Source organism: Magnusiomyces paraingens (assembly GCF_902498895.1).
Source record: "Magnusiomyces paraingens strain CBS 517.90 genome assembly, contig: contig4, whole genome shotgun sequence".
In the NCBI taxonomy this organism is placed as follows: domain Eukaryota; kingdom Fungi; phylum Ascomycota; class Dipodascomycetes; order Dipodascales; family Dipodascaceae; genus Magnusiomyces; species Magnusiomyces paraingens.
This window is the reverse complement of record NW_022474070.1, coordinates 1,315,207-1,332,952: the sequence shown is the minus strand read 5'-3', so window position 1 is coordinate 1,332,952 and position 17,746 is coordinate 1,315,207. Positions and strand designations below refer to the sequence as shown.

The 17,746-nt window shown below is 38.8% G+C and overlaps 8 protein-coding genes across 8 annotated transcripts; 4 read left to right on the top strand and 4 right to left on the bottom strand.

Annotated features, from left to right (window-relative positions):
- Positions 1–518: 518 nt before the first annotated feature.
- Positions 519–2,569, top strand: SAPINGB_P005204 (uncharacterized protein; the record flags this gene model as incomplete). The annotated part of the gene is made up of 3 exons (XM_031999919.1): positions 519–687; positions 821–2,395; positions 2,490–2,569. The coding sequence occupies 3 exons, from the start codon at positions 519–521 to the stop codon at positions 2,567–2,569; spliced, it is 1,824 nt and encodes a 607-aa protein (XP_031855810.1).
- A 168-nt stretch (positions 2,570–2,737) lies between these two features.
- On the bottom strand, positions 2,738–3,427 carry SAPINGB_P005203 (uncharacterized protein; the record flags this gene model as incomplete). Its single annotated transcript, XM_031999918.1, has 1 exon — positions 2,738–3,427. The coding sequence occupies one exon, from the start codon at positions 3,425–3,427 to the stop codon at positions 2,738–2,740; it is 690 nt and encodes a 229-aa protein (XP_031855809.1).
- Positions 3,428–3,717: 290 nt separating this feature from the next.
- On the top strand, positions 3,718–4,935 carry SAPINGB_P005202 (uncharacterized protein; the record flags this gene model as incomplete). Its single annotated transcript, XM_031999917.1, has 1 exon — positions 3,718–4,935. The coding sequence occupies one exon, from the start codon at positions 3,718–3,720 to the stop codon at positions 4,933–4,935; it is 1,218 nt and encodes a 405-aa protein (XP_031855808.1).
- A 1,792-nt stretch (positions 4,936–6,727) lies between these two features.
- On the bottom strand, positions 6,728–9,214 carry SAPINGB_P005201 (uncharacterized protein; the record flags this gene model as incomplete). The annotated part of the gene is made up of 1 exon (XM_031999916.1): positions 6,728–9,214. The coding sequence occupies one exon, from the start codon at positions 9,212–9,214 to the stop codon at positions 6,728–6,730; it is 2,487 nt and encodes an 828-aa protein (XP_031855807.1).
- A 1,421-nt stretch (positions 9,215–10,635) lies between these two features.
- Positions 10,636–12,606, top strand: SAPINGB_P005200 (uncharacterized protein; the record flags this gene model as incomplete). Its single annotated transcript, XM_031999915.1, has 1 exon — positions 10,636–12,606. The coding sequence occupies one exon, from the start codon at positions 10,636–10,638 to the stop codon at positions 12,604–12,606; it is 1,971 nt and encodes a 656-aa protein (XP_031855806.1).
- An 86-nt stretch (positions 12,607–12,692) lies between these two features.
- SAPINGB_P005199 (uncharacterized protein) lies at positions 12,693–14,713 on the bottom strand (the record flags this gene model as incomplete). The annotated part of the gene is made up of 2 exons (XM_031999914.1): positions 12,693–14,536; positions 14,596–14,713. 2 exons carry the CDS (start codon positions 14,711–14,713, stop codon positions 12,693–12,695), a joined length of 1,962 nt encoding a protein of 653 aa, XP_031855805.1.
- A 354-nt stretch (positions 14,714–15,067) lies between these two features.
- On the top strand, positions 15,068–16,112 carry SAPINGB_P005198 (uncharacterized protein; the record flags this gene model as incomplete). Its single annotated transcript, XM_031999913.1, has 3 exons — positions 15,068–15,118; positions 15,184–15,282; positions 15,342–16,112. 3 exons carry the CDS (start codon positions 15,068–15,070, stop codon positions 16,110–16,112), a joined length of 921 nt encoding a protein of 306 aa, XP_031855804.1.
- A 62-nt stretch (positions 16,113–16,174) lies between these two features.
- On the bottom strand, positions 16,175–17,188 carry SAPINGB_P005197 (uncharacterized protein; the record flags this gene model as incomplete). The annotated part of the gene is made up of 1 exon (XM_031999912.1): positions 16,175–17,188. One exon carries the CDS (start codon positions 17,186–17,188, stop codon positions 16,175–16,177), a length of 1,014 nt encoding a protein of 337 aa, XP_031855803.1.
- Positions 17,189–17,746: the final 558 nt, after the last annotated feature.

Here is a 17,746-nt window from a genome sequence, read left to right as displayed (position 1 = left end):
CTTCTGAAGGTTCCAAAATGAAATGAAATGAAATGAAATGAAAAAAAAAAAAAAAAATTATCTTATTGATGGTGACATTTTTTCTTTCTCTACTCATTGAAAGCCGCATAAATAAAAAGCCGCACGACGCCTTCATAATCAATAAAAAAAGCCCTATATTCTTATGGGAGCTAAACCATTAACATATACTGTATATCAAACTCAAAATTTGACGAGATTTTTTTTAGCGACACTTTTATTGTTTCCATTTTCTTAAGTTCTTTGTTATATATATATATATATATATTTTTTTTTGTATATAAATCTGATCTGTATTCTCTATTATTATTATTATTATTATTATTATTTTTTTTTTTTTTTTGTAATTGTATTTTTATTATTTTTTTTTTCCCTTCAATTCAATTCCTTGTATTGTTTGGGAGGGTTTCTTTTAATTTCTATTTTATTTTTATTTTTTTACTCATATAATATCCATCCATATAAGCCAATATTACAAATAAATTCCCTGCTGCATCACCATGGACCAAGGTTTGCTTCCTACTACCACCGGAGCGGATCCAAACTCAAACCGTCTATCTACTCTCTCAACCATGTCCATGTCTTCAGTTGCAGACGACTCTTCAATAGATCGCAAATATATTCTTGTAATCGGTCCTCCAAAGAGCGGGAAGATTGAATTCCTTAAAGGTTTGTTGGTTTTGAAAAACAAAAAATGAAAAATAAAAAAAAAAAATATTTATGCACAAGCCACTTTATTTCTTTTTTAATTTTTTTAATTTTTAATTTTTTAAATTTTTTTTTATTAACCATTTCTCATTAGCTTTTTCAGGGTCTTTGCCTGCGGATTTCCCACCAGAGGACCAAAATGTTAATATTGACCAAGAAGTACACTCTCCACCTCAGACTGCATCTCTCAAAGAAAAAAGAATCTTTCTTCAGCAAGAGTTTTTAAATCGTAGACCTTCTCATGCTGGCATTTGCCACTCTACAACTCTTGTCAACAAGTATTTTACTGCAGCTCTACCTACTTGGATTGACGAGTTTTCTTACTTTGATGGAACCTCATCCCCTCCAGATGCTCCTTCAAGAACATCTTCTTCAGATCCAGATTCAATGGATACTGGCTCAACTACCAACATTGCAGCAGATAATGCAAACACCGTCGAAGACATTACCTACTGGACAAATGCATACACCTCAGATGACCCAGATGTACGTTCAGTCCGGGATAGTCTTCTTGCAGTTATTTACACTTTTAGTCCATTCACTCCATTCCCATATCACACTCACCGTGACATGTACAACAATATTGAAAGCCCCATTATGGCAGCCAGTACTGCTGCTGCTCAAGCCCAAGCTGAAGCCGAGGTCCAGGCCCGCATTGCTCGTCAACAGGAAGATAAGGAACACTTGGATACAATATCACAACAAATTACCCAAATCTTAAAGCTTCTCGATAAACTAGAGGTTGAGGGTTGGGACGGGATTTTCCTGGCTGTGTGTCGCAACGTCAAACATACAATTGAGACTGGAGAGCAGCTCCCCCACTACAGTAAACGTAATATGGCTGAAGCCATCCAAAAGGCCAAAGAAGTTACAGAATTTGTTCGTGAGCAGGTTCTTGGAGATACTTTATATGAAACAGTGGATCTCAATGAAGGAGAGGAAGGAGTAGCACGTTTGTCCAATGGTACAACCAATCGTAGCATCAATGACCATGGTGCAAGAGAGCCACTAGGAATGGCTCGAGTCAAGGATGTACTAGGAACACATGTTGCACTTTCCGGATGGAGTGGAGAACCCACAGATCCCAATGCCATAATTGGGAATACCGGCTTTGGAACTATTTACGGAGCCCCACCATCAGACTCTGCCATGGACTTTGACCAGCCCGAGCCACCGACTCCTGTAGTCGGGTCGCACGGGGAAGCAACATCTGCTAATCCAATTTCTGGAGCCGCTGCTAATGTTCCTCCGCCTTTGCCGTTGGACCGCAATACCCGGGGTATAAATAGCAGTAGTGGGGAGAGTACAAGTAGTGGTGATACCAGTGCCATGGTGACACCTACATCTGGGACTATTCCCATACACCCTGCAGATTTATTTTCAGCACCAGGTCCATCTTCGTCAGCCGCTGGACCCAGTAGTGCTGGTGCTTCTGAAGGCCAAGACTCGTATAACGATTTGTCTTCAGAAATTGATAAAATGTATCGTGAAGCTGTTAATCGCACAGGCTTGCGAATGCCTCTTGCCGAAAATCAGGATTGGGGTGCCGCAATTGGTGCAACTCGACGTGTGGAAGATCAACAGCGCGCACGATTTTCTGGTGTCGAAGGCTCCGAGGCCGATGTTAGAAAGACTGAGGAGCTTGCTGAGCAAGTACGAAGTTTTAGAGGTGAGTTTAAAAAAAAAAAAAAAAAAAAAAAAAAAAATATGGGGTTTATCAAATCATTCATTGCTTAAGTTATTAACAAAGAAATTTTATTTAGAAAACTTTAAAAACATGACACAGGAAGAAGCTCAAGAGGCTCTTGATAGACTCTCTGTGGAATTGTCAAGAATTCTTTAAAAAACGACAATTTCTTTAAAAATAAAAAAACAAGAAGAAGACTAACAAGAAGAAAAGTTTTTAAGTAATGAGCCTTAAAATGGCTAGTAATAATTGTTATTAGAAGATAATTTTTATGTATATTTTTTTTTTTTTTTATTTCCAACAAAAAAGTTAGCTGATTGTGATTTAAGCATTCTTCTTGATTTTAGGAATTGGAGCGCGACCAAGGACCTTCTTGCGCTGCTTGACAACATGAGTAAACATAACATAAAAGCCAGGAATGTAGATGAGAAGTGAAGCCTTAAGAAGGAGTGCGTACCAGGTTGAAAATTGTTCGGCATCTGGCAAGCTGACAAGAATAAGAACCCACTCACTGCCTGCGCCAAGAGGGTAAAGAACATAAAATGCAGAGTATCTGAGCCAAACCAACCATCGAGGGACGCCACCAGGACCTGGTCTAAGCAGAGTATAAACGTAAAAGGTATATCTAATAATTTCAGTTATGCACCATGCAATGGTGCATGTAGAGAAAGCTGGGTGTTGTCCTACATCGGGGAAGGGATAAAGAACACCCCAGACGACAAGCAAGCGAGAAGAGATTTGCATAACAGTAGTGACAACAGGAGAACGAACAAGACCAAAAAGAGAATGGAAAACTTCAAGAATCATAAGAGTCTGAACCCAGCGCAGGAAATCATTAAGACCACCACTTACAAACTTGGTGCCGACGAGAGGGAAGAGTACCAGGAAACGGAGTAGCACGGCGGCCCAGAAAAAAGCCGAGACGGCATTGTAAATGACAAGATAGTTAGTTATAAGCTCACGCTTAGAGGAAACTTTTAGTTTCGAGTCTGTAGAAGCAGGTTTGGAAGCCATTGTATGTTTGGCTGTTGTGAATTGAGGGGGAGGGGGTATATAAATTTTGGTGGTGGTGATCTGAGAAATAAACTTTTCAGTTGGGGTAAGAAACAAAAAATTAAAAAAAAAAAAAAAAAATCAAAGAACTTGTCGGCATTACCTAATCAAATCGTGGATTTTATTGTTTTTTTTTTATGCCAGCTGTTAAGAAAAAAAAAAAAAAAAAGAAAAAAGAAAAAAAAAAATTAGGACTGAGCCAATTGAGCAACTTTTTCTATTCAAGCCACCCTCTCTTTCTCTCCCAAACAATGAAGACTTTCCACATAGTTTTTTTGCTTGGCCTGCTTGTTTCCCTGCTTGTGGGACTTGCAACCGCTTCTCCTGAAGATCAGCAGTATCAAAGAAGATCCGGGAATCGTCGGTCATCAAAGCGCAGTGGTGGTAGTAACCAACAGCGACAACAGCGACAACAACAGCAACAACACAATCCTTATGACCAACAGCCTGGTCAGCGCAAGTTTAACCAAAACTGGTCTTCCCTCGACAGAGAAATCTTTCACTTGAATGAACAGATCCGTAATGATCCAGAACTCGGCCCTGCTACAAGTTTCTACTCATGGCTTGACATTTCAAAAAGATCATCGCAAGCTGACATTGATAGAGCATACAAGCAACTGTCACGAAAGATCCATCCAGACAAAGTGACAGCTACACGTGAACGTGCTCTCAAGAAAAAGTTAAAGGAGCAAAAAGAAGCTGAAGCAGAAGCTGCTACTGCTACTGCTACTGATACTGCTACTGCTGCCGCTGAAAACGATGCACCTGTTACTCCCAAGGTCAAACCACTTTCTGCCTCAGAGCGCAAACATCTCTACAAGGATGCTACAGACCGATTTGCACGGTTAGGTCTTGTTTACAAGATTCTTTCTGACACTCATGCTCGTGAACGTTACGACTTTTTCTTGGACCATGGATTCCCTAAACTTAAGGGAGCTGATTACTTTTATTCCCGATACCGACCTGGTACTGTATTTGTTTTCGTTTTTATTTTCCTGTTGGTTTCTGCTGGCCAGTATGTGTCCAAGAAAATCACCGTTTCACGTCATCGCCGCTACATGTTATCTGTTATTGATGAAGCTAAGGCTTTGGCCTGGCCTTCTGGAATTCCTGCAGGTAATACTCGTGGTGTTGTTCTTGATAATGGCAAGGAGTTTCATGTTCATCCTGATGGCCAGGTTTACCTTTTGGATACTAAGGACTCACGTAAAAAGTATTTGTTGGACCCTACTGAGATTGTGGACCCAGTGTGGAGTGAAACCATCATTTATACGGTCCCCATTAAGCTTTATAAGATGATTAACAAAAACTATGGTGGGCGCAAGGTTGGTCGCAAAGAAGAAGATGTTCCTAAGAATAACAGCCAATCCCAAGAAAGTGAAAAGGAGGATGAAAGTGATTCATCTGTTGAGAAAAAGATTAATGGGGCAAAACAAGCCAACAAGATGGGAGGAAGACGCCGTAAATAGTTAGTTGAATTCCATACAGACAAATAAAAAATTAAAATAAAATAAAATAAAATATAATGAAATATCTATTCTATTCTAAGGTTTTTTTTTTTTTTTTTTTTTTTTTTGATCAATAAAATACTGATTTATGTTTACAATTGGATATCATATTGATTGATGATTGATTAAACAACCTATTCAACCATAGAATTCTCCTAAGAGATATTTTTTTTTTCTTTCTTTCTTTTCATTATAAATTCCCAAAATGAAAATATTCCTTGCCTCCCCAAAAAAAAAAAAAAAAGATTGCATTTATCATTAACAGTAGGCTTTCCAGGTCCTACATTGACAAGATGCAAGTCAAGTTGCTGCTGCTATTGCTGTTGTAAGAAGGGTTACTGTAAGAAGCTGCTGAGGTACGGCTGAAAATATTTACACATACACAGAGAGATGGAAGAGATGGAAGAGATGGGCATTATTATTACCAGAGTTTAGGAAATTTTTTTTTTTTTTTTTTTTTTTTTTTGAACATGTGAACTGATATAAACAATATATTCATTTTAAAATGATTTTAAATATATATATATATATATATATATATATATATATATATATATTTATAATTTAAACCAAAATATAGAAGCATTGATAGAATGAAAAACAAGTTTTAAATTACTAAAAGATTAAATATTTAAAATGAATAATTGTTCCAATTTTTTTTTTAATACAAAAGTTTGTCATTTGAATAATAATAAACACTTTCTTACAGCTGTCAGTATATTTTTTTTCCCCATCCCTTTCCAGAAGATGTAGTAGAAATGATTTCAAAATGTCTTTTTTTTTTCATATTGAACTCAAATTATTTAAAAATTTAAATTTAAAATAAAAATAAAAATAAAAATCACGAGACCATTGGGTGTTTATTTATTTATTTATTTATTTTTTTTCATTTATATGAAAAATATAAGTGAAAAAAAAAAAAAAGTCTTTTAAAATTTCAAAAAAAAATTCCACTGAAAAAAAAAAAAAAATTCATTATTTTTTGAAAGTATCAAAAACAATAGTTTTTTTTTTTCCTCCCCCTCAAGTTTGAATAAAACATATATTTATAATTTCTATTTCTTTTAGATTTAGTTATTGATTCCTTTTTTTTTATATATATATTTATTATATTTATAAGTCCACTACTACCACCATAATTAACAACAACCAGCCAGTACTTTCAATTTTTTTTAACTGATTTAGGTCTTATTACATCATCTATATACAAAGCCCGTCTATACAAATTCAATCCGCCTTTGTCCTATTAGCTTTTTTTTTTTTTTTGCAAAATTCAATAATAATTATATAACACTTCTTAATGAAATAGTATTAAATATCAAAGAAAAAAGAAAAGGATCAAATAAAAAAAAAACGCAACATCAATGAAAAAAGTAAGAAAGAAAGAAAAAAAAAGTTCCTCGAACTTGATCTGCTGATGATGAGGGTTTTAGCTAAAAAGGTGCGCGATATATATGAAAAATCATACTACATAGTGTTGAAAAAACAAACTAATTAGTTTGTGGTTATATAACCAAGAACATTCAAGAAAATGAACAAGACTTTTTTTTTTTTCATATTGAAAAAAAAAAAAAAACCTTTAGGTTGATTGATATTGTACTTTTAAAATTATGTAGGTTTTTGTTTATTTAACTAAATAAATGATGGTATTTTTTTTTTATATATAAAATTTCAATTTCTTTTTTAGTATTTTTTTTTTCTCCTCATCATTATCATATTTTTTTCAAATTCTTTTTAATAAAATAAAACTCATTTAAATGATTTTTCGTAGTTTACGCTCCTCATGTCTCCTCAAAAACATAGATGTATTTTCAGTCACAATTCCATCAAGGTCCGATGACGCTCGTCCACTATAAGACTGCGGATATTGTTGCGAGTAAGCTCCAGAGCTCCCGCCAATACCCACAGTCCCTGACCGTAGTGCAGAGCTCGCCGCCGCCGCCATGGCTGCCGCTGCTGCCGTCATGTGAGTTTTGGATGCATTGACTGCTTCCATATTTTCCACGTATTCTCGCGCTTTGGCAAAAGAAGCCATCCAGTCGGCAGATCCACCAGGATCCTCAAAGGTAAAAACCTTATTATGTGCCTCAATCGCAAACACACCCACATTGCTTTTACGATTATGGGCAAACTCGCGTACAACAACCTGCGGTGCTACAACGCGAATGTCCAAGTGAACCTTTTTATCTTCAACCGAAGATATCACAACAAGCCGGCCCAAGGTCGTCACAAACATAATGCGTTTCTTTTTGCGCGAACCGGCAAACAGTCGAGAGATACGGCTTGGCTCGCGACCGTTAAATTCTTCTTCGTAAGCTGTACCATCATCTTGACTCTTTTTGCCATTGCTTCCACTGCTACTACTGCCATTGCCATCGGAAGATTGTTGATGAACAGAGTTGGCACTGGTAATAGACATGGTTACATTGGAAATCTTAAGAATACGCTCTTCTTTAGTAGTCAAAAGTGACTGGAATTCTCGGTCAGTGTTAGAGAGAGGTGGAATCACTAATTGCTTAACTACCGGGGTATTTGTTGTTTGAGGAGCAAGAGCAAGAGCAGGAGCAGCTGTTGCTGTAGTCACTGGCGAAGAAGGTGCAGAGACAGATGCTGTTGCAACAGGAGGTGGTGGAAGAACAGAAGAAGTCACTATTGGTTTGGGGACTGGAGCAGACCCGCTGCTATTTATGTTGCCATTATTAGTTTGTTGTTGTGTTGGTGACATGGGAGATTGAGGAGGTTGAGCTGATGATGCTGCTGCTGCTGCTGTTGGTGCTTTAGAAGTTTGAATATTTGAGAGTTGGGGTTTTGTACTTCTCGCTACAGGAACTCTGGGAATATTCCTTGATGCAGACACTGATGTTTGTGCTTGTTGAGAAGAAGAAGAAGTAAATACTTGAGAGTTTCCATTATTGTTACTGCTGTTTGGAGTAGGCTTGTTGGAAACAAATACAGGTATAGGTTTACCAGAATACTGCTGTGTTGGAGTGGGATATGGGCTGATTGATGAAGGAGGTTTTGCTAAGGCAGCAGCAGCACCAGCTGCTGCAGAGGCACCCATATTAAGCAAATTTGGGCTTGAATTTGATGCACGAGGGGTTGAAGACTTACTGCGGGCAACCGATTGGCCGTAAACTGATCCTCCAGGGCTATTACCATTTGCCTTTGCTCTAAGATTCGGGTTAATGGTGCCTGGTCTAGGGATGCGCGATAATGGGTTTGAGATTGCTCGTGGTTGGTGTCTATAAGGGAGAAGTCTTGGGTGAGGAGTTTTCCAAATGGCGGTACGAGACCAGTCCTGACCATCAAAAAAGGAGTGTTCTTTGATATGGCTACTTGAATAGCGGCGAGCTGGGTCGATGACCAAAATGTGCTTGATAAGGTCGCGGAGAACGGTAGGAAAGTGTGGGGGGTAAGAGTACTGAAGCTTGACAATCTTTTGAAACGTTTGGTATTCATTGTCGCCCTTAAAGGGAGGGTGTCCAGCGAGCATCTGGTAGATGATGCAGCCGTACGCCCAAACGTCGCAAGCCTTTGTGACTGCCTTTTGGTTGAGAAGTTCTGGCGAGACATATTCAGCAGTGCCGACAAATGATTTTGCAGCAGTATTTTGAGGGTAAGATTCCAATTCATTTCCATCAGCATCGCGCTCGTGGTTGACAAGATAAGCAGTGCCAAAATCGGTAACTTTAATGCGCATGTACTTGTCGAGAAGAATATTTTCAGGCTTCAGGTCTCGATGCAGGACACCACGCGAATGCATAAAATCAACAGCATCAAGCAGTTGGGCGCCATAATATCGGACGCATTCTTCAGAGAGCGATCCCAAGCGCTTGATGAGAGAAAGAAGCTCACCGTTTGCTGCAAAATCGAGCACAAAGTAGAGGGACTGCTCATCTTGGAAAGTGTAGTAAAGAGGGATAACTCCTGGGAAATTACCTAAACGGTTAAGAGTTTGTTTTTCAATTTCAACATATTTGACCTTTTTTTCCTTGATAATATGAAGCTTGTTAAGAATCTTAATCGCATATTCCCTGCGAGTCTCTTTGTCTGTGGCACATACGACAGTAGAATAGGAGCCAATACCTAGAGTGCGACCAAAGTTGAAGCTGTTAACGCCCTTTTTGACAGTGACGGTGTGAACTTTTCCTTGAGAGTCTACTTTCTTGTGAACAAAAGTAGTTGCGCCGTGCTCACGCCACTCTTGAGCCGAGCGGGGCATTGGGTCTTGAGAAGCCATAGTGTCAAAAGAGGGGGGGTTGTGCTGTTATTATATATGTATATAATTATGTCCTTTGAAAGAGTTTTTAAGAAAACTTTTTTTATTTTTTTTGACAAGAAATGGGAAAGTCGAATTAATTTTAGAAACTTAGAGCCTGTTGGTGGAAGTTTGCAAAAATGGTGGTGGTAGTGGTGGTGGTGGTACCTGAGAGTATATATATGGATATATATGTATGGTATAACAATGATAAGCGGGGTGAGCTTTTTTTTTTTTTAATTTTTTTTTTTTTTTTTTTTTTGCACAGACTGAACAGACTAAACAGGACGGAATAGTGCAGAACAAATATTGAATAAAGATGATAAGAGGAAGAGATGAGATGACAATGGTTGTAGAAGAGGTAGTGAGACAAGAAAAAGACCTGTTGATACCGGGACGGTTGGAGCCATGGACACGGGTCTTTTATGAAATGCTGTTAAAAAGTTTTGAACAGATAATAATAAACTGAATATATATAAATAATACTATAGTAGATTATCAGTCTCTATAAGTATAGCAGTGATAAGATATTGTTGAAGTCCAAACTGGAGATTTTTTTAAAAAAAAAATTTATAAATATTGGTGGTAGTGTAGAAAGAAAGAAAGAAAGAAAGAAAGAAAGAAAGAAAAAAAAAAAAAAAAAAAAAAAAAAAAAAGGAGGAAAGAAAGAAAAGAAAGAAATTCTGGTGGTGAGTAGGAAATAAACAAGGTTTAGTTAGGTTGATGAGCTTTTGGACAAGTTTGCTGGGCTTTTTTTTTTTTTTTTATTTCTAAAAAGAATGCAAGGCAGACAGACAGACAGACAGGCTTTGTTTATTTATTTATTTATTTATTTTTTTTTTTTAAATTAAATGACTGGAGGGTGTTGCGCCCGCGTGGCCCGACTAAACAAAAAAAAAAAAAGTATCATATATGAATGATTCCAGCGGAACACTGAAACGACCCGATCAATAGCTAAACAAAACCTGGTAATATATATATTTTACAATTTCTTAAATGTCTTAAAATGCCCTTTATTTTTTTTTTATAATTTATTTATACTTTAGAAACTTCCTATAGTATACAACCAAACCAAAGCAAACTGCCGCTGCCGTCGCCGCCGCTGCCGCTGCCACTACCAAAAGGGGAAAATCGACGAGGCATCCACAAAGAAATTGTTGTATTATCACGTGATGAAATCATGTAACTATATTTAATAGTGTAACATTTCATATAAGCCCTCAACTTGAATACATTACTTTTCAACAACACTCGACTTGAATCTTTCTTTAATTCTGTTTTTATTTTATTTTATTTTATTTTTATTTTTATTTTCATTTAATTTTTTTAATCAATTTATCCTTTTTTGCTTTTTTCTTTATAATCAATAAAAAAAAAACAATTACTGATACCCATATAGCTTTATGATTCATAACGTCCCAACAACTCTTTCGCTTCAACCACGAGAAGCCAGAAGAGCGTTTCGTCTACATCGACGCACTGTAAGATCAATCATCTCAACTATTTCCCCAAATGACAAAAATAGGCTTTATGAGTTGGCCAAAGTCCATCGTGACAAGATGGAAGTTTACAAATCTTTTGAAGAACAACGTAATACAAAGCGAATTGCAATAGCTGCGCCCCATTTACAATCTACGTCCAGATATCCTACTGTAAATGCGTATCTTGACTCGTTGGCAGAAACAACGACAACGTCAGCAGGTTCCAATAATAATAAACATCTACAACCTCCAAAATCTATTCACAACGGTCCCTACCTTGTTTCAGGAACTGCTTCTGTCACTGCAACTTTCACGAGCTCTAAAAATACTGCCAACCATACCAAAATTAAGGCATCAAAATTGGACACATCACGCGCAGCTGCTCATGCTGCAACAATGACCACAGGGACAACGGCTTCATCGGTAAAATTGCGCGTACCTAATACTACAATGACGTCCAATACTTTGCCGCAGTTTTTTTTGACCGGAACCCCACCAGCCGCTCCATCACGACAGCCCTTCAGTTCTGGCGTCTACTATTTCAATTCAGACCATGACAACAACAATAACAACAACCTAAATCAACAAACTGAAAGAGAAGACGATGAAGAAGACGAATCAGTTATTATCACTGCTGTCTCAGCATCTAGACATCACTTTCAAAAACTAAACAAAACACAAAATGAAGAATGCTCTTCTTCTGGTGAATCCCTTCAAATGGATGCTTATGACAGTGCTAGTGAAGGTTTTATTTCTGCTGATATACTCAATACTTCGGAAACCATTCAACATCATCCCATCATTCCTAATTCTATTTATCCAGATAGACCGAATACTACCAATAATACTGTTAGAACCTCCACTACACTTAGCAACAACCATATACCTACAATTTCTCATTTTGGAGAACAATGGATAAATACCCAAAGAATGTTTAACTATGCTGACAGGGAAGTTTTGTGGAATTACCCCTCTATTGATTTTTCTGCTTCAGGAGCACCGATTACCAACTCTCCTTCTCCTAGTATCCATGACTCACCTTTTCTTTCACATATTCGTAGAAGACACTCTCAAGGGTATATGCCTAGTGCCAACCGTGAATTCTTTTTTGAGAGTAGTACAGGAAATATCAATAGTCACACTTTATATCACCGTCATCTTCCATCCTTAGACTCGTATTCGGCAGATCTTTTTAATATTGAACATAGTTCTGGTCAAATGCCACAACCACAACCACTATCACTACAACCACCACGACAACAACAACAACAACAACAACAACAACAACAACTGTCGCCGCAACAAAGACTTACCGAAGTCTTAGAAAATAGTCGAAGTGGTACGGCTGATATCAATTACACTACAATAAATCACAATCATTCAGGTTTTCAGGCAAACATCAATTCTTCTCCACAAGATAGTAATTACCAAGACTTTTTGGACTCTTTTGGCGGCCAATTAAGTGCCAATACCCGTGGTACAAATACAATTCCCTTTTTTGATACATCACTGCCATCTCCCTACGTGGACCCTTACGTTGATTCCCCACATTCTATATCCGAAACTCCAATAAACTCTGCCTTTATTTATTCTGGAACAAGTGGAAACAGTAATACCGATGCTAGTACCAAAAGTAGTGATTATTGTAAACAAGAACAGGGTCAAAGCGATGATCAACCTTTTTGTTCTTCTTCAGTATCAGAAGGGAACTCAGCTAATAATACAAATAGTGGCAACAGTTTACTTCAATCAGATAGCCCGACAAGTCTCATGGATAGCTACCGAGCAATTCCTCAAGAAACACTTGATACCAGTCCTCTTTATAATACCACGCATAGCACATCAATCTTTAACAGAAATATGAACAATAAAAAAGACGAAGAAGAAAACTAGTAATAACAATCAATGGATTTAAGGACTATGTACAATTATTCAGACTCCATCTATAAGTAGTAGAAAGTATAGTAGAATCATACTCTTTAATCTATAACTTTAATAAAGTATGGTCGCAACTGCGATTCAGTCGAAACACTTGGGCTTCCAATCATAAGATCAGCACCTGTAATGCTCTTGGGGAACGCAATCACATCGCGAATAGACTCGGTCGCAGAAAGCATAGCTGTCATGCGATCGAAACCAATAGCCAGACCAGCATGTGGCGGACATCCAGTATCAAAGGCCTCAAGAAGGTGTCCAAACAGCGCATGCGAGTTGTCAATGCGCAAGATGTTGTCAAAAATATATCGCTGCAGGGCTGTGTCATGCACACGCGTACTGCCACCACCAAGTTCAACGCCATTCAGAACTAAATCGTAGTGCTGTCCACGAACCTCCAAAGGCTCAGTGACCAACTTATCGTAATCTGCAGTGTTGGCCATGGTGAAGGGATGATGTGTTGAAACATACTGTGTTGTGTCATATTCAGGATACTTCGCGTCTGCAGGTTGGTCAACCTCCACCGGATTAAACAGAGGAAATTCAGTCACCCAAATAGCTGCAAATTCATCCACAAGTGATTCAGGAACATCTGTTTCTCGTTGATATTTTCCAAGAGGCAATGTTTCCTGGATTGCAACAGTTCGTAGACGACCCAAAGGTGTAGGATTTTCATAGTTTTTGACACGGCGGGTCGAACCAGCAATAATATCGCCAACCTTAAGCTCAAGCTTCTTCTGGAGCCCAGCCAAGTCATCAAATTCAGCTAACCCGGAAAACTTTTCTGACCATCCAGCAAGTGCAGACTCTGACTTGAGCGCCACCACACGTGGTACTCGTGCCTTGTAATGCAATGGATCCGCAAGTTTCTTGGCCAGTCCAGGAGATTCATTCATGCCATTGCGTATAACAAGAATCTCAAAAACATCAAAGCCCTCATGATCGACAGCTCGTGCGTACCCTGTTGTGTCCACAATTTCCAGACTAGAACGAATATCTGGCTTGTCTATACCAAACCGAGAAATGGCCTCATCATATGTCAAGTGGGTCAAATTATCAGCTTTGACAAGCTTGGTTTTGGTGGCAGGGTCAAACGTCAACAAATCCTTACTAGCAACATCAGCCCATACAGTCTTGACCACATTCTCAACTACAGTACGCACATCACCTCCGTTAGAAAAACTCATTTCCATATCCAGTTGGGTAAACTCAGGCTGTCTATCTGCTCGCAGGTCTTCATCGCGGAAGCATCGTGCGATCTGATAATACTTGTGAATGCCAGAAGCCATAAGCAACTGCTTATACTGCTGAGGGCTTTGAGGTAACGCATACATCAAACCTTTCTTTCTGGTAGGCACAAGAAATTCACGCGCTCCTTCTGGTGTTGACTTGAAGAGTAATGGTGTTTCAATCTCAGTAAATCCAAGCTTGTCAAGAACATCTCGGCATACACGCATGATCTTTGCACGGCGTTTTAAATTTGCCTGGAATTGAGGGCCACGCAATTGTAAGTAACGATACTGAGGTGGCCACTCCTTAGTGTGGCCTGTTTGAAGCTGAGATCCAACAACGCTGGCTTCATTTAAAACAGTAGCGTTTGAAACCACAAGATCCCAAGCACGTCCGCCGTCCGGAGTAGTGCGTGCCTCTAGTTTTCCTTCAATCGATACCGCACTCTCTTGCTTAAGTGAGCGCACGACTGATGGCGAGTTAGCATCGACAAGCTGGATTGTTTGGCCGTCTACATCGCGCAACGACCCGAAAACAAGTGACTTGCCGACTTTCTTGGCCTTTTTATCAATCCAGCCATTACACACTATATTTTTCCCCTGGTCTTCCTGGTCCAGAGTACCTATTGACGTTGTTGATCTAGGAAACTCGACTGGCCCTACGTGTTAATAGTTTTTGTCTTTTATTAAGCGCGTCGGATATCACGGGTAACCATACATTTAGCAAGAGTCTCCGCTTTGCTAGGGAAAACACTGCGTTTAAGCGAAGACTGCAATCGTATTTGAATAAATCGTGGAGACCGACGCGTGGCTCCAAAACGTCCTAACCGGTACATTTTAAATTTTTGTCTTTAATCTATGAGTAAGCCTATGTGTGTGTCTGTGTGTGTATTTTCAGCCTGTGTCTGATTTTATTTTATTTTATTTTATTTTATTTTTTTTTTTTTGTTCCATTAGACTTTTCAAAAAAAAAAAAAAAAAATTGTGTGTGCTGCGGTGGCGTTGGCGGACCAGAATTTACTGCGACGGCACGCGCAGACTTTTTGCCATCACCTCCATTCATTTCCCATAGACATCACCAACCCGACCTTTTTTTTTTGTCAATACATTCAAGTTTAATATCCCCCAGCTTTCAAAAAAAATACTTAAATAACAAACAAACCATCTATATATAATACCATTTATAAAAAATGAGTTTTAGATTTACCGGAATTCCAGGAATGGGCATGGGCACTCCTATTGTAAGTACTATTTTCATTGATTGATTAAAGTGACTTGACCCCAAGTTTAACATTTGACTTTTAAGGACGCCCCCGCCGTTGATAACTCCGAAACCGTTTATATATCGTCACTTGCTCTTCTTAAGATGCTGAAGCATGGTAGAGCTGGTGTTCCCATGGAAGTTGTAAGTATTTACTTCTACGAGGTTTTTTGCCACCTCTCTACTAACACTCTTTAATTTAGATGGGCCTGATGCTCGGCGAATTTGTCGATGATTTCACAATCCATGTTGTTGATGTTTTTGCTATGCCTCAGAGTGGTACAGGTGTTAGTGTTGAATCCGTTGACGAAGTTTTCCAAACACGCATGACTGAGATGCTCAAGCAAACTGGTCGCGACCAGATCGTTGTTGGCTGGTACCACTCGCATCCTGGTTTTGGATGTTGGCTCTCGTCCGTCGATGTTAACACTCAACAATCTTTCGAGCGACTCCAAAAACGATCTGTTGCTGTCGTCATTGACCCTATACAGTCAGTCCGCGGTAAAGTTGTGATTGACGCTTTCCGTCTTATCACCCCAACTGGTGCTTTTGGCAGCGAGCCTCGACAAACCACATCCAACATTGGCCACCTGAACAAGCCATCTATTCAGGCCCTTATCCACGGTCTCAATCGACACTATTATTCTATTAATATTAATTACAAGAAGACACCTCTGGAAGAACAAATGCTTCTCAATTTGCACAAGAGTGCATGGACCTCTGGGCTCGAGATTCCAGATTACTCAAAACACACCCATGAAAACCTGCAAGCAGTGCAACAAATGGTCAAGCTGGCTGATCTGTACACTACCCGTGTTAAGGAAGAAAAGGAACTTACTGAAGATCAGCTCAAGACAAGATATGTCGGTAAGCAAGATCCAAAGAAGCACCTTGAAGATACCGTTGTCAACAGAATGGAGGAAAACATTGTATCTTTACTAACCAGCAATGTCGACAAAGTCTCGTTTCGTTAAAATTATTTTTTTAAATAAATATAATACAACAAATATAAAAGAAAAAAAAATTCATAATTTCGTTATAAGCCTTGCCATAACCGGCACGTCCCATCTTTGCTGGAAGAAACAAGAAGATTCTCTGTCGGGTGTATATCTAGTCCAAGAACTACATCAGTATGGCCTTTAAGTGTTTCCACAACAATACGGTCTTGGAGATCCCAAACAGTAATCGAATTGAGTCCCATTCCCTGTGCAATGAGTGGTCGATCATGTGGAATAAATATGCTGGAACTTGAATACCTATGCTCATCTAAATCTTCTGCCTTGTATGTCTTGACCACCTTGTCTCGCATGTAGTCCCATAATCGTAGTGTTGCATCCATGGTGCTTGCCAGCAAGAACTTTGAGTTTGGTGAAAATCGCAAGTACATGACAGGAACATTGGTTTTACCAACTAATGTTTTCAAACAGTGGCCCGTACGTGTATCCCATAACCGAATCAAGCCGTCCTGACTTGCTGATGCGATGATGGTACCGTCCGATGAAAAACAAACCGTTGTAACCGGGTCGCTATGCGCAGCCAGCGTACGCAAACACCGCGAATGCCGCACATCCCAAATGCGCAGATTTTCGTCTGCGCTTCCAGAAACAAGCAAGTTTCCTTTAAAGTTGTAGTCCACGGAGTTGATGTGATGTGTATGTCCGCGCATAACGCGTAGAATTCGCGCCGCTTGCATTCCAGATCCAGGTTCCGGAAGGAGCCCAGCATCTTTCGATACCTCCCAGACCCGCACAGTTTTGTCATCTGAAACAGATGCTAAATATAAAGAATCGGGAGACCAGGCAATGTCTGATATTCCTTGAATATGGCCTTCGAAGGCTGCAATGTGTTGCCCGCTGTACGCGTCCCAAATTCGGATGCTGGCGTCTGCAGAACATGTTGCAATGTACTTGCCATTGGGCGAGAATTTGGCCGCAGTGACTGGTTTAGCGTGTGCTTTTAGAATATATTTGCACTTGTACCGCCGTGACTTATCTGTCGCGTTTGAGGACAAACCATTGGCGGCGGCGGCATCTGGCAGAGGGTCCGTCATTTGTCATAGGGAAAAGATTTTTTTTGTTAGACTCAGACAGGCTTTTCTTGTTTACACTTTTTGTTGGTGGCTGATACAGTAGACCCCAAAAAAGAAGTGTGACATTACAACCACGGGATGTAACTGTTATAGATCTGGGTGTCTTAAGTTCTGTTTAGAAAAATGCATGTTTTGAAGAAGACCAAAATCTTGATTTCTTCATAAAAAGGCTTTTATTTTAAGTTATTAAAAAAAATAGATTAAACAAAGAAAAGAAAGAATAGTTTGAGTGGATTTATAAGAAAAAATATTGATTTTAATCATTTATCTGGGTAAGACAAACAAATTTTGTTTTTGATCAATGCCAACCTTTAGAAAAGCCCATCAATTCATATTTGAATCTTATAGATAACCAAAAGGGCACATGTGGGAAGATCTTAGAATACCATGTAAAGTGAAATCTTTACTTTAATTGACAAAGATTCTTAATTTAAATATTGCACTTCCAATCTATGGTATCTTTATTTTTTTGAACAAGCGATTACGTCTTTAATAATACGTATATACGTACATTTTGAA